Source organism: Buteo buteo, chromosome 10 (assembly GCF_964188355.1).
Source record: "Buteo buteo chromosome 10, bButBut1.hap1.1, whole genome shotgun sequence".
Classification (NCBI taxonomy): domain Eukaryota; kingdom Metazoa; phylum Chordata; class Aves; order Accipitriformes; family Accipitridae; genus Buteo; species Buteo buteo.
Window position 1 is genome coordinate 4937256 of NC_134180.1, and position 14972 is coordinate 4952227.

The 14972-nt window shown below is 39.7% G+C and overlaps 1 protein-coding gene across 2 annotated transcripts in view; it reads left to right on the plus strand.

Annotated features, from left to right (window-relative positions):
• The window catches only part of AP3D1 (adaptor related protein complex 3 subunit delta 1), a 45840-nt gene that overhangs the window by 26876 nt on the left and 3992 nt on the right, over window positions 1-14972 (plus strand). Inside the window, exons 13-29 of one of the 2 annotated variants that reach the window (XM_075038157.1) lie at window positions 346-494; window positions 586-816; window positions 2158-2389; window positions 2892-3037; window positions 3177-3318; window positions 4251-4322; window positions 5277-5352; window positions 6177-6376; window positions 7076-7149; window positions 9530-9734; window positions 10490-10552; window positions 11187-11288; window positions 11813-11962; window positions 12098-12145; window positions 12529-12718; window positions 13841-13929; window positions 14146-14966. In XM_075038157.1, coding sequence (XP_074894258.1) covers window positions 346-494; window positions 586-816; window positions 2158-2389; window positions 2892-3037; window positions 3177-3318; window positions 4251-4322; window positions 5277-5352; window positions 6177-6376; window positions 7076-7149; window positions 9530-9734; window positions 10490-10552; window positions 11187-11288; window positions 11813-11962; window positions 12098-12145; window positions 12529-12718; window positions 13841-13929; window positions 14146-14169 — 2193 coding nt within the window. In that variant the 3' untranslated portion in view covers window positions 14170-14966. Of the gene's footprint in view, window positions 1-345; window positions 495-585; window positions 817-2157; window positions 2390-2891; window positions 3038-3176; window positions 3319-4250; window positions 4323-5276; window positions 5353-6176; window positions 6377-7075; window positions 7150-9529; window positions 9735-10489; window positions 10553-11186; window positions 11289-11812; window positions 11963-12097; window positions 12146-12528; window positions 12719-13840; window positions 13930-14145; window positions 14967-14972 lie in introns of those variants that run through there. The other variant, XM_075038156.1, reaches the window with a different exon arrangement.

Below are 14972 nucleotides of genomic sequence, written 5' to 3' on the forward strand. Positions count from 1 at the left end.
GTTTAGTTTAGAAGCAAAAGTGTTTTAAACTATTAAATTTGCTAATCTGGCAGAAGTAGAAGAATCTTTTTCTCCTGGATTTCTGTGTTGCTGCTAGTAATTCTGATTCTCAGCTCTCCCACAGTATGGTCTTGTATATTTGTGCTGGCTCTGCTTTAACAACAACACTGAAAAGAAATAATCAGGTTCCTTTTTTGACTGTGACCAAAGTTAGGGGTTCTCATTTCTTGTTAACACGACACAGGTCCATCAAAGAGCTAGCAGCTGCTTTAATGGAATTAGGAAGACTTGACAGTATGGGAAATGGCTTAGTTGTGGTTCAACCCTTCAATAACTCTTTAACAGGTATCGAAGAAGAATTTGATGGAGATAGTGAAGAAACTGATGATTCACGTGGATAAAGCAGAAGGGACGACATACCGGGATGAGCTGCTGACCAAAATCATAGATATTTGTAGTCAGTCCAATTATCAATATATCACAAATTTTGAATGGTCAGTGTTTTTATGTGTCAACTTTGAGATCATCAGCAATGGTAATGCATGATTGTCTACTGACAAAATTGCATCCCTTTCAATTTTGTAGGTACATAAGCATCTTGGTGGAGCTGACCCGATTGGAAGGCACGCGGCATGGGCATCTTATAGCAGCTCAGATGTTAGATGTAGCTATCAGAGTTAAAGCTATTCGTAAATTTGCAGTTTCTCAAATGGCCATGCTTCTGGACAATGCTCATCTCATAGCCAGCAACACCCAGAGAAATGGGATCTGTGAGGTGCTTTATGCTGCTGCTTGGATATGTGGGGAGTTCTCTGAGTAAGTGCAAACAGAAAGCCCAATATGCTTTGAGCGGTTTCTTTCGGACAAAGATTGCAGTCACTGAAACATATTTTTGAGAAGGATAGTTCAAAATATGCACCCTAAAGCTAACAAAACGATTGCTTCTTTCCCAGTCCCTCACCCAATAGACTCCTTAGTTGTCTCTAGCCAAGATGGATACTTCATTTTGAGTATCTGGTCTTTTTTCTTGTCTCCCTAGTCCTGGCCACTCATGCAGGAAGGCATAGTTGAGGGTATAAGCTGTAAGATCTTAAGACATTGAAGGAAGTCCTTTATCATTAAGGTCTAACCCCACTTATATCATAAGGAAAATGTCCAATCACCATGTTTGACTGAATTAGTTTTTGCTCTCCTCTCTGTTTTGCCATTGTTGAAAGATTTTTGCAGAACCTAATCTTCCTGAGAATTGGAATTCATCTTATTTTTTGCTCAAAACTCCTCTGTACCCACAGGAGCACAATTTTCAATGTTCTTGTGCCAACATTGTCTTTTAGCTTAAATAGATGGTTTTGTCTCTTGTGATTTTGGTAAGCTGGACAGACCATGATACTGTAGTCTCCTTTTTTCATCTGATTTGGTGTCTCTTCTTGTAATTGCCACTCTGAACACTGGTTCCAGTTTAAATTCACATAGTAGGTGTGATACTTTTAGGGAACATTCATACAGCTGACATCTTCATCTAACTAAAAAAGTTCTGCAAAGAAAACTGTAGATTAAGAAGCAAGAGAATACACTCTCCTTTTTCAGTCTGATCACATTTTTACTTTGGAAGAACTTTAGCTTTCCATTTGTGATGGACCAGTAACTTTTTTGTGCATCTCCCATTTAGTTGTGAGCAGACAATTCTGAATAAGGGCATGAGATTTATGAAAACAAGTGCTATGATCTGCATTCTTTTCTGTGTATTAAGCATTACCTACTAGATTTTACTTTTCAGTAAATGATTGGAAATACAACCTCATTTATGCGCGAGTGGTGAAGTACAGAATGGCGGGAAGGTAGCTGGGCTGCTAGATCCAGCCTGTCAATGGAGTTGGCACTTAAAAGTGCAGTGCTTAGTTAATGGAGAGAATATGAACTTGTAAAGGTGGAAACTGAGGTGTCCCTCCTCTTCTGTAAATTCTTCTGTGCCATGTTACTCCTGTAATTTGGAAGGGGAAATACACAGCAAATTATTATGTATTTGTAGTCTGTCCTGTCTTTTTGTAGTACTTTGTACTGCAGCTGAGGTTTTTGAAAAGTTCTTCTCCATGAAGACTGATGAAATGTTGAAATTTCTCAATTGCTGTCTTTCGTCTGTCCACTCTGTCTTTATAGACACCTTGAGGAAGCAAACCAAACTTTAGAAGCAATGTTGAGGCCTAAAGTTACAACTCTACCAGGCCACATCCAGGCGGTTTATGTCCAGAATATGGTGAAGCTCTATGCATCCATCCTACAGCAGAAAGAGCGATCTGGGGAAAAGGAAGGAGCTCAGGAAATTACACAGCTGATGATTGAGCGTTTACCTCAGTTTGTACAGAGTGCTGATCTAGAAGTTCAGGAGAGGGTAAGAGAACAAAATTACTTTGGAATTTATCATACAAAGTCTCTCATTTGTATTGGAGCATATATGTAATTTTCTGTGGGCATGCATGTTTTATATAAGCCATTGTTATCAATGGAGTGGTGCGTTTATTCTGTACTTTGTGTATCTCAGTGAAAGAGAAGCTCTAGAACTAGAGTGGGAAGAGTGGTGACATTAAATGTCAGAGCCCCGATCTTATTCCAGTTTGATACCACCTCTGAAGACTGCTTGCAAGAATTAAATTGTTTTGAGTTAAATTTTGAAATTATGCAACCACATAAGGACACAAAAAGGACACAACTAGAAGAGAGGGTTAACGTGGATTTTTTTTTTTTAACATTTGCTCTAAACCTGCAGTTTATGTTGCTTCTCTTAATTCCCTTAATGGAATAGAACAGTTATCTTCTGCTGACTTTCATCAGTTGATTTTTTTGGTTCAGTTTGTTAATATTAACTCTGAAAGTACTTCTGCATTTGTTTTTAGGCTTCTTGTGTCTTGCAACTAATAAAATATATTCAGAAGCTACAAATAAAAGAAGTACCTGTAGCTGAGGAAGTGATAGCCCTGTTTGCTGGTGAGCTGAACCCTGTGGCTCCTAAAGCACAGAAGAAAGTACCAGTTCCAGAGGGGTAAGGTTCCTTCTCTCTCCCAAAGGCTTATTTAAACTTTTAAACTCTTAAAAAGTAAAGCTAAGTATATGATGAGAAGCACTGAAATACTCAGGGGTACTGAGTCAAGCTGTTTGTTGGTTTACTCAATTCTTACCAGCTTGGACCTTGATGCCTGGATCAATGAACCTCCATCAGACAGTGAGTCTGAAGATGAAAAGCCTAAAACAATTTTTCATGATGAGGAACAAAGGCATTCCAGACACAGACAGCCAGAAATAGATGAAGAGGAACTGGCCAGAGTGAGTGAATGTTAAAGTGCTTTTCCTGCATAATTCAGTAGTAATGTTGTAAGTGCTACTAAAGCAGTTGGAGCTGTTGTGGATTCCCTGTCTAGCCAGGGAGCCGTTCTGCTCTGTACAGCTCAGGAAATCTGATTATTCGATGTGAACAAAATATATGTATTTGAATATATGTATTTTTTTAGGCATTGTGGAATACATCCAATATAAAGTTCTCTTGGAAGTCTAGCTTGCCTATCTTGTCCAAAGGGAAGCAAGATATTATAAAAACTTGGCCCTTATTAGGAGTTTTGAGTTCTTGCAGAAATCTGACCTGTAAACCGTGGTGTCTGGTGCAGTTCACTTCGAAGTACAGGGTCTTGAGGATGGACACTTGTGCTGGGCTCTGCAGCTACGTGGTTTTTTACACACCTCCTCTGTTGGTGTACTTCTGTTATTCTGTGTGCTCTGTATCAGCAGAAAAAGCAGCAGCATCTTCACTCATGGACTTCAGCAGCTTCTATGAATTGCTGTAATGTGACTGTTCTCAGTAGTAGATACCACCTTTCCTGTTTCTGACCTTTTTGTTTTCATAGAAAATTTTTTTTATTGATAAGAATCTTCCTCTCTTTGCAAAGACGAAAATAGAAATATTTGAATTGCCATCAAAATATGGTCTTCAGGAAGTTACTATCTCTAGTCTGCAATTAAAAAGCAACGAATGGGTTTTCTAAGGAATATTAGTTGTAGTAGTAACAGTACTTGTAGGTACATCCTACTATGCCATGTAACTCAAAACTGGTTTATCATATGCTAGCTACTTTGCTGTAGTCTTTTTGCAAGTAGTTACATATTTTTCCAAAAATTCAGGGAGATTGCATTTTGCCCTTTGCCTTTTATCTCTCTCTGCTTATAAGCAAACATTCTAATGACAAATACTTTTTCACTTTTAGCGTCGAGAAGCCCGGAAACAAGAACAGGCAAACAACCCATTTTATATTAAAAGCTCTCCTTCCCCACAGAAGGTGAGTGAGTCTGAATTAAAATATCTTGCTGGCCTCTCATATAATTGTGTGCCTCCTGAATGTCAGAGCTGCAGTTTCGCTCTGGGACATTCTGATTATTTCCACTGCAGTTCTGATCACTTACTAGTGTGCTGACTGAAGTGGCTGCCTACAACTATTTTTATAAGCCTTGTTTGTGTTGAGAAACTCACAAGTGACCTACTTGTAGAGCAGCCAGCTTTCTGTGAATCTCTGGTGGACCTCCATTTTAGGAATAAGGAAGTGGTGATTATCATAACTACCATTACACAGTAGTTTGGAATAGTCTGGATTAACTTGTCGTGGAAAGTGTAGTGTTTATATTTCAGCAAGGACTCTCTAAAAGCTGTGGAGAAACACTTCCTCTCTGTGCCCTTACGTCACAAATTCCTGTGCAGGTAGTTTGTCCCAGCTCTGGGTGATAGAAGGGTTCAAATTGCCAGGCACTTTATTAAGAGCAGTGAAGAGAGAGTGGACCTAGAACATGCTCCTCTTGAACATGCAGTGTGTTTTATGCATCAAAAAGTCATTGTGGTCTCTTAACACCTTTTTCAGGGAAAGAACCTGCTTTATTCCCTGTATATCCTAAGGACTGCCCCATTTTCTTCAACTCAAATCTCAAAATTTATCTTTTGAAGTGGCAAGTTATTAGCAATAAAACACAAACCAAAAATTCTTGAGAGTTGCAAAAAGCCTTCTTCAGTGCAATAGCAGGGTTAAAAAACTGTAGCTAAAAGTAGAGTCTTTTATAATAGTTATCAGCTGGCTTTAAAATACACTCTGCTACCACGCAGGATTTAGTACTGAGCTATTCCATTCCTATCCTTTAAAATGTTCACTTAAAGGATTAAATGGCTTGATGTTTTTGAAATGTGTCCACTTATTTGGATTTGAATCTGGCAATGCTCAGAATGTAACAAATTTTCATTTTCCCAGCGATACCAAGACACTCCAGGTGTGGAACATATACCCGTGGTCCAGATCGACCTTTCTGTCCCCTTAAAAGTTCCAGGTAAGTGCAGCTAATCTTCAAAATTAATTACAGAAATTCAGTTAAGGAAAAGTAATAATTCCTTCTTAGGAATTCCTCCTTAGGTTTTTAAGGGCAAGGAGCATACTCTCATTAGACTCTTAAATATATCTCCTTAATTTACATGTGTTTGAAAATAGTACTTTGCAGTCCAAGTGCAGTTCCTCTCAAGACAGTATTAGAAGTAATTCTGTGATTAAGTATATTGTGCAGCCAAGTCTGTAACATGTAAACTAACCACTGTTCTGTGTAGGTAACAGTCACCTTTGGAACGTCTTAAAGGGCTGATGAAAGTGATCAGGAGACATTAAGTGGAGTCTAATGGTAGAGATACTATTTTAATATCTTGTTTCAAATATCAAAAGGTAGTTGTATATATATAATGAGTGGTTTAATATAGCACTGAAAAGCTGTTGATAAAGTGCAATACACTGCAAGTGATGAGTTCTAAGTGCAAATATTTAAGGCTTACATAACAAATTTATTTTCCAGAAGTGTGGAAAGTTGTCAGTACAGCAATGGCACCAATTCTACTTAATATCGATGTTTAGATGCTTTTTGTAATCCAGTTAATGTGGACAAGAATCAGGGAGCAGGATAGAGCTCTGTCCTGTTTCTGGAGAGATGGAGTGTGGTAGCAAAGCTGGTGCTAGAGGGGGCTGTATGTGAGATGGTATGGAATCATAGAGAGGTGTTGATCCTTCTAATTCTGAGAAGCTAGAAGCAAGGTTCACTCCTAATATACTGTTTTAGTGATCAATATCCACGTGGACTGTAGCCTGAAAGCAGTTTGGCTTCCTCCACAGGAATGCCTATGTCTGACCAGTATGTGAAACTGGAGGAGGAGCGAAGACATAAACAGAAGCTGGAGAAAGATAAGAAAAAGAAAAAACAGAAAAAGGAGAAGAGAGGTAAACATCATCGCCATAATTCTCTGCACACGGAGAGTGAGGAGGATATTGCTCCAGCTCACCATGTCGATATCATAACAGAAGAGATGCCAGAGGTCAGTTGCTTTGGTTGGTGGTTTGAGTTGTGTGATTTATCTGTGTGCTCTTCTTGAGAAATTTTTTTTTTTCCCCAAGAATTGCCAGCCAGTCTGTATTGTCGCAGTTCAAGAGCTCTGATTTCTTGCAAAGCTGTTTAAGAAATGGCTGATTGAGATGGTCCTAGGCTGTTCTTTGCAGGGGGAGAAATGATTGTCTTTTTGTGCACAAAAAGACAAAAATTGCCACTGAAGCTATTAAAAAAAAAAAAACAAACCAAAAAACAAACCCAACAAAACAAACAATATGCGTCTCTGCTATAAAAGTAATGCTGTCCAAATAGTCACTTCATTTATTATGCTCTGCTGCTTCACTTTGACATTAACTTGCTGTCTAGTCAGCAGGTTTGCAGCTGATTATAATTAATTGTGCATGCTAATGATGTAATCTGTATTTGTTCCTAAAATTTCCTTTAATCAAAACCAAACAGCAGCAATTCAAATCCTGCAGTTTATGAAGAATGGTTTTCTGTTCTAAATTAATCTTGTAACTCAATGCTGCATTAAAGTACATTGTTCCTGTAACTTACTGTGCCTGACTGCAAGCTGGCCTATTCCAGGGTTAACAATCTTAAACTGGTTTGGGCGATGTAAAGCTTTAGTTTTGAAATTGCCTGTGATTTGCTTCTTCAGTGGATGGTCTCTGTATCTCTCCTGCAGAATGCTTTGCCCAGTGATGAAGATGACAAAGATCCCAATGATCCATATAAGGCACTTGATATAGATCTGGATAAGTAAGTGATAGTTTTGTATGTGAATTTACTTAATTGCTAACCAGAATGCATGAGGGCAAGTCTGGGACTAAACAGGCAAAGGCACTATCTTTAGTCCACTAAGTGAAAAGACTAAGTCTCTCGCCATGTCTTGAATGTAACCTTAGATGATCATCCAGACTTGGGTTGCCACTGCAGCATAGATGATAAAAGTTACGCTGCTGAAGTAGCGGGGGTTTTGGGAGGGGCAGGGGGATCATTTTGTGTGACCAAATGGAGTCTGAAAGCACAGGCAGTGTAGCTGGGATCAGACATGAGAGAGTTAGTCTGAGCTTTTGGATGTACCAGTATCTCTGATCTAATGTGCTTGGGCACGGAGTGTGACCTGCTTTCATCTGTGTTCATCCCAGAACCACTGTACACATGGCAAGCCTGTATGCTCTGCGTTGTGATCATTTGACCAGTAATGGCCAGTTCGTAGCATCCCTATTGCCCTGTGGACATTCAATGTGGTTCCACTGTTGAAAAATGTTTTTCTAATATGATTGAGTGAACTGCATATCATAACTTTGACCAGAGTCTGGTTCCCATTCAGCTACCAGAGTTGTTTACAGTACTAGCACCCCAGGCTGCAGTGCAGCAGACTCTGAATCCCTGCATGCCACGTGATAATTAGCAGTGGGCTGTTAAGTATTGCACATGGAGGTTTTTTTTAGTTGCTGTTTTACAAAATCACCATGCCAAAAATAATTGCTGATTTATGGTCCATGGATGCCTTCTGTAAAGTTTTCAAGACAGTGCAGGCACATGTGTGCGTGTGTAGTATCTCTCTCTCTCTCTGATACTTAACTTTGAAGTCTGTGCCATTCTCTGCAGTTCTCAAATCTGTAGAGCTTTGGCCCCTCAGTACCTTGCAAAAAAGTGATGTATCATTTTTAAAAAGTGAAAGAACAGTTTCTGAAAAACTTCCTTTTTTCATGAGCTGGTCACATTCCTCTGAGTTTGCAGGGGACACATATAAAAGGAAGTTAATTTCTGACTATAGACCTCATATTTGCATGACAAGCCTCAACAGCATAGAAAACACTGACTAGAGGAGTTTCTGAATGCTGTCCTCCAGGAGGCATCTTTGGACTTTTGTATTGTTTCCATCCATTCTCTCTCCATTTCACACGAACCAGTGTGCTCTCCTGTCACGTTTTCTCATGTCTCTGTCCTCTCTTTTTCTTTCTGTGCTTGCACTGCTATGTCTGTGTCACGCTCACATGCAGTCTGGTTTCAGGGAAGCCTTCCAGGTAAGAATATATTGCTAAGTGGTTGACCTTCTTTGTCAGGTTGGTTGATTTCAGTGGACAGCGTAAATACTTGAAGGGTGGTGAAACTATTGAAATCGTTGACCCTCAAATTTGTGAGAGTCTATTTCACCATTGACTTTCAGCACCAATCACTGTTCCTGTACAGGTATATGTGAAATAGCTTAAAGATGAGATCTGTTTACTGTTCAAACAGATGGGGTCCATCTTGCCTTTACGGTGTCTGTTTCAAAGTAAAAAATTAATTGTGTCTGGTTCTTCATGAAATATAAGCAAAAAAAATTAAGGCAGGTGAGACCATTAGAAATCTTCCTTAACTGATGTTTGTTGCTGAAACATGAAAATTAATGTTAAGTAAAAGCTGTAGAGATAGAAAAAGAGGCAATGGTGAACTTCTCACTGATTTCTGGACAGTGTTTGACAAGAATGGAGAAATCTCTGTGGTGTTTTTTTCCCAAGTAATGGATTTGGGATACATTGTAAATCTGTACTACTACTCCTGCTTTTTGGAAACAGGTAGCTGAAATTAAACACAACTTTTTAAATGGAATGGTAGAGTACAGATTCATAGCATAAACTTCCAGAAAGAAACAATTTATTGCTTAAAATAATTTCCAATTGGGGCGATCTATTCATCGGTAACAAAAAACATGCCCTTGAAGGGCAGTTTGAGCCATGCTATCATTCCACTGCTTGAATTTCCACACTGTTGCAAATGCTTCCTACTGTTTCACATCTTCGCTCTTCCTTTGAGAGTGGTTCCACAGAAATGTAGCATAATGATATGTGTATGTATTCTTCTGTAGGTGTTACTCAGCTGGCAAGTCTGTAGTTACCACTTTTAAGAGTGATCAGGTATCAGCAAGAGCTTTGCTCTGTCACCTTCAAATCGTTTCTATTAACTTCTAATCCACGAGGGCACTGCCTGCAGTTACATAAATAAACTTCAGGTACAGAAGTATGTGCTGATATAAGATTTTGGGGCCCAACTCTTTAAAAACAAAGCATACCTTGTGTTGGACGTCCAGCAGGTAATCTGAGCTAAGGGAGACTGTTTGCAGAAGGGTAATGGTCTCTTTATTTTTAAGACCCTTAGCAGACAGTGAGAAGCTGCCAGTGCAGAGACACAGAAATGTTGAGACCCTAAAGTCACCAGACTCAGAAGCTCCCCTAGTAGAGAAGAAGAGCAAGAAACCCAAAAAGAAGGAAAAGAAACACAAAGAAAAAGAGAGAGAGAAAGGAAAGAAGAAAGAGAAAGAGAAAAAGGTAGTAGAGGAGGAAGAAGAAAAAAAGGTAATTCTCCAAGACTTGCATTATTTTAGAAGCTGCTGTTATGGGCCATATTTATTGCTGTGTTTTGTTTGTTGCTTAGGAACTGTCACATTTGATAAGTCAAACAGCTTAATGTTTTCAACCTTTACTTCCTTAAATTTTTACAACCATAAGAGCAGGTATTTAAAGATTTCTGTTAATAAAAATAACATTTACTTAGCCTCATAAGTTAGCAGAATTCAGCTTACTGCAGCCTACACAGCAGATCTTCCAGATCTAATTTGGAAGCTGAGTTTACTGGTATTTTGTCTGTTCTTAGAATGGGGAACTCTTTAGCAAAATATCTGGAACTCGCTTTTGTTCTACATCCTGTCCTCCATATACTTCAGAATCTTTCAGTTATAAAACCTGACATTAGTTGTCAGTTACTCTGAGGACTTGAAGTATCCTTGTTAACCACTCTGCAGAGATGCCCTTTTCCTCTAAGATGCAGCAATTGGGCTTTGAATGCCTGTAGATGTTGTTGCTGTGTAAAGTAATTGGAAGTTAACTGTCAGCTATGTCCAGTTTTGGAAGTGTGCTCAAAGGCTGAAGTTAAGCTTCTTGAACTATTTGCTCCTAAATGCATTGCAGCGTCTGTGTATAGGCATTCTGGAGCAGTGCATTTCCATGAAAACTTAAGGTTTTAATTTAAATTTTTTCTTTTTCTTTTTTTTTTTCTTTTAAAGAATGGTATCAAAACAACTATAATGGTTTTGTTTTCTCTTGAAATTCAGGGGGAAGACTTGGATTTCTGGCTCTCTACAGCTCCACCACCTGCTTCCACTACCCAGCCACAGGTAGACATCTTACCACATCACAGGAAACTTTTTCTTTTTATTGCATCTTAGCTGTGATAGGAGTGCTTTGTCATGGTGCAGGAGAGAAGGGAAAGATAGGCTTCATCTCCTCAACTTATTGCTGTGAAGCAATGTCATTTTATCTCCCCAGTTTACAGACACTGTAATGAGAGGTTTCAGGCTCATTCTGCTGTGCAGATGAATGGATAGAAATGCAGATGCTGCTACAGGCTTGGTGGATTTTAATATTATTGGTGGGTTTTAATACTATATTATTGTATGGTTTTATTTCCTAGTGTGAGCCAGACACTAGCAATATTAATAGACATGAGAGAGACAGTCTGAAACAAAAAGTCTCATGAATTTTGATGGAAGATTTTTAGAGGAAGAGACAGGGAAGATAAGGGGATGGATTCCTTGGAGGAAACCTTTTGTATCTTGTCCTCAGGTGATCATATTTGCTGGGTTGCAGAGGCATAAAATGAAAGGCTTGATAGCATGTTAGTCTAATGTAATTTTTGAAATAACAGTTGGTGTTGGGGGGAGTGTCACTGTTGAGATTTCTTTTGGTGTAGGATTCAGTTGTTTCAACTGTGTTCCGTTAGTGTCATAATCCTTCTGCTAATCCACTCAGAGTGAGCCTGAAGTGGGTGCTGCTGTTGTGCCTGAAGCTCAAGAGGTAAAAAAGGAAGAAAGGGAAGAGCGAGAGGAGGAGGAGGAGGAAGATGAAGGAAAGGTAAGTGGTTTAAATTACAGTCACCCTTAGCCATATTCTCCTAGTGTCTTGTATTCTTTAAAAACAAGCACACAGGAATTACCAACAGCATCCTATTCAGTGTAGTGACCACCTGCAAATAGGCAGCAGTGGGATGTTACGCCCTTGCAGAGCTCTAAACTCTTCATAGTAAGAGGTTTGTTTGTTCCTTGAGCCAGGGAGTCAGGTAGCAGTTTTAAAGCTGAGCTTCCAAACAGTTGAAGAGATTGGGCCTTCTGCTGATCCCAGGCTGCTTTGCGTTAAAATATTGTCACATGAGTGGGGAGCAAGGGTTTACTGGGACTCAACACAGAATGACTATTGGGGTTTAAGTAATGGGGACTCTGTTTCAGGTTTCTGCAGTAGTAGGAAATTGTTCGGTCATCCAGAAGGCTGCATAGAGTGGGAGTCAATAGTTGAAAGATCGGTAAAGGGGTCATGATGTAATGGCTGGAAATGTTGGGGTTTTTTAAGGGTTTGTTATAGTTTCTTTTTCTTCTTGGTAGAAATCCTCCAAGCATAAGAAGAAAAAGCACAAGAAAGAGAAAGATGAGAAATCAAAGGATAAAAAGAAATCCAAAAAGAAGAGTCATCACAGTGAGGAGGAGACAACAGAGTCAGTGCAGAATGGAACACTAGATGATGAACCACTACCAGTAAGTAGTGGCGCACTGGCAGCCCTTGCCTTGGAGAAAAGGTGGGAGCTAAACTGTTTGGGGAGGAAGGAGAATGACAGCTCTTTTCAGAGAAATTAGTTATATTGCAACTGTGATTTCTTTTTTGTTTTTCAGCCTATGTCCAGTTACCGCCTTCTTGCTGAAAATCCATATATTAAAATGGTGAGGTTTTTGGCATTTAAATCCAGATGTCTTCTCTTTCTGTGTTCTCCAAGAAAAGAGGGGATACCCTGGGGATGGTATAGCGACTTTATGTAGGCAACATTTAACTGAAGAACCGTTTAAATCCCAGGAGGTATAAATATAACAAAGCTCCATTTCCATTCCTTTTCATGTCCCTTTTAATGAGTTTTCAAGTTGATATTTTCCCACTGCTTAGCAGTACTGTGGAGCTGATCACCAGTGTGCTTTTCATTGTCCTATAGCTGTACCAAATTACCTTCATTTTGAAGCTTGCTTTATTCTGATGCTATGTTCTGTTCTGGTGCTCTGGTGTTTGAAGTTTCTGAATCTCCTGTGATTTCCACCCTCCCCTTGATTTGCAGACCTACGATATTCAAGGAAACCTCCAGAATGATAGTCAAGTTACTGTCTCTGTTATCTTTGAGAACAAAAGCACTAGCTTCCTTAAGAGCATGGAACTAAATGTCCTGGACTCTCTCAACACTAAAATGCTCCGACCAGAAGGATCATCAGTACATGATGGGATACCTGTGCCCTTCCAGCTCCCCCCTGGTATGCCAGCTTTGCACAGAGTTCTTGGAGTATGTCTAGTCCTGCACTGCCCTCCTGTGGAAAGAATTGTTTGAACTTCTTGCTACTTGCTGTTTTCTGGAAAGACATGTCCCTCTGCCTGGGTGTTCACTGGGCTTTCACACAATTCACTGGAGAGGATAAGCCTTCTTACAGTATGGCTATAAACACAGGTGGTTCTGTACAGCAAGAGTAAAGCCTATAATGTAGGACTGGGAGTCCAAATGTCTGAGTTCCTTTTTCAGGTGACTGCAGACTGGCACACCTTTGAACGTGCCAGCATTGCCAACTACAGGAGTCCAAAATTCATAAGAAGTTTGCTATGAGATTTAAAATGAAACAAAGCTATAGGTTCATGAACCATTAGAATCCGCTCTGGATTTATTCTTGAGCTATTGTTCCGCTGTTTTAATGGCAGAGGCCATATGCAGTGAAAGTTTGTGACAAGTATGTGCTTATTTGGATGGGGAGCTGAGCCCTTAAGAAATACTAGACACAGAGATGAACGATAATGGCTTCATACATAGTACAATAGTACAGTTGAATCGCTAAACTTCTTTGAATTTCAGTTCCTTCACCGAAGAGTTAATTTGAATACTGAAACAGCTCACACAAGTCTTCTGGGATTTAGTGGCTTCAGGGTGCATTTTGATCCCCTGTGAAAAGCAGTGGGGTTTGGGGTTTTTTTTATTCTGTGTAAGGCAGTTCTTGACACAGACTTGTATATTAAAAGAAAAACATAGAAACATTAGAATTTGAATTAGTTCTGAAAACTACTTGGAAAGCTCTATATTTCCCAGCTATACAAACAGTTTAAATATATTGCCATTGTGACATACTTTGCCCAGGCACTCACTCAACCTCTACCAAATGCTGCTTTATCACAGCTGCTTTTCAGAGAACCAAGAGCTAAGTGCTATAACACTGTTAATTCACAGCAGGAATTGTGCATACTCTCTTCCCACTACACGGAAAATTTCAAACCTGGTTCAAAAATAGTCAGCACATAAAGCTTAGCTGCTACCGATTAGTTTATTCTAACCTTTACTTAGATACGGAAACCATTTTCTGACTTGACTTCTCCCTCTCCTCTCTTCATGCTAGGAATCTCTAATGAAGCCCAGTTTGTGTTTACACTTCAGAGTATTGTTATGGCTCAGAAGTTAAAAGGAACACTGTCCTTTATAGTCAAAGTAAGTGCAGCTTTAAACTCTGTGCTTCTGCTTCCTTTGGAACTGCATAAGGGAGCTTGACTTGGGTGGAAAGCACTGCTTTAGAGCTTTTTTTAGGCATCATTTCATCTCTGCTGCACCAGCCCATTCTGTGATGTGAGAAGTATTTTTACATGACATCTTGTGCAAAGAGTGTCCCAAATACTGCGTAAGCATGTCCTAAATTGTCATTCCCAGCAGTGTGTGAGCAATGCAGCCTGAAACATATGCCACATCGTCAGCTAGAAAATCACTGCAGTGGTGCATCTGCCGGGGAGAGGAGGTCAACCAACTGGCAAGAGATGCAACCCAGTCTGTTTCTTCTGATCTCAGTTATCCAAAGATCAGTTGGACATGGCTACCTTGTACAAGGCTGGAAAAATAGTAGTAAGAATTAGATACAGTTAATAAGGATGGAAACCCAGAACAAGAGTGAGGTTAGCTGAAGGCATTGTTGAATAAGTATCGACCTGTATAAGACTATGTGGGTTTCTGATCTTACTTCAGTAAAATTACTAACGAAGCAGCTGCATGAACAGCTCGAAGGAAGTGAATGGAGACAGCTGTGGCTACTTCTGAGTCAGCCATTATCTCTATTTTAAAGGTTTCTTGAAGATAGTATACTAGTCCTATTTTCAGTACCTAAGAATCTGGGAGATACTAATTTATTATTTTGCTTGGGAAATGGTGAACTGTAAAACCACATCTCCAAGTGTTTGTTAGTTTAAATTCAGTCTGCTCAATGTCTTTCAGCAGAGTGCAATCAAAAATGCACCCCAATCCCTCCAGTTGTGTCCCTTATCTGCTCTAGGTCTATCTATCAACCTAGCTGCCCAAATCTTTTCTGTAAGTGGCCTGATGTTGTAGCTCGACAGTTGTTCTCACACTGATCCATCAGGCCCAGCCAGGGTATATCAAAGGGAATTGAGCCCTGAAGTCTTCGTTGGTGCCTGTTTGGTAGGTGGGGGTGGTGCCTCCTCTTGCTGCCTTGGGGCTCCCATTCATCTCCTTTCCTTTGACCTGTT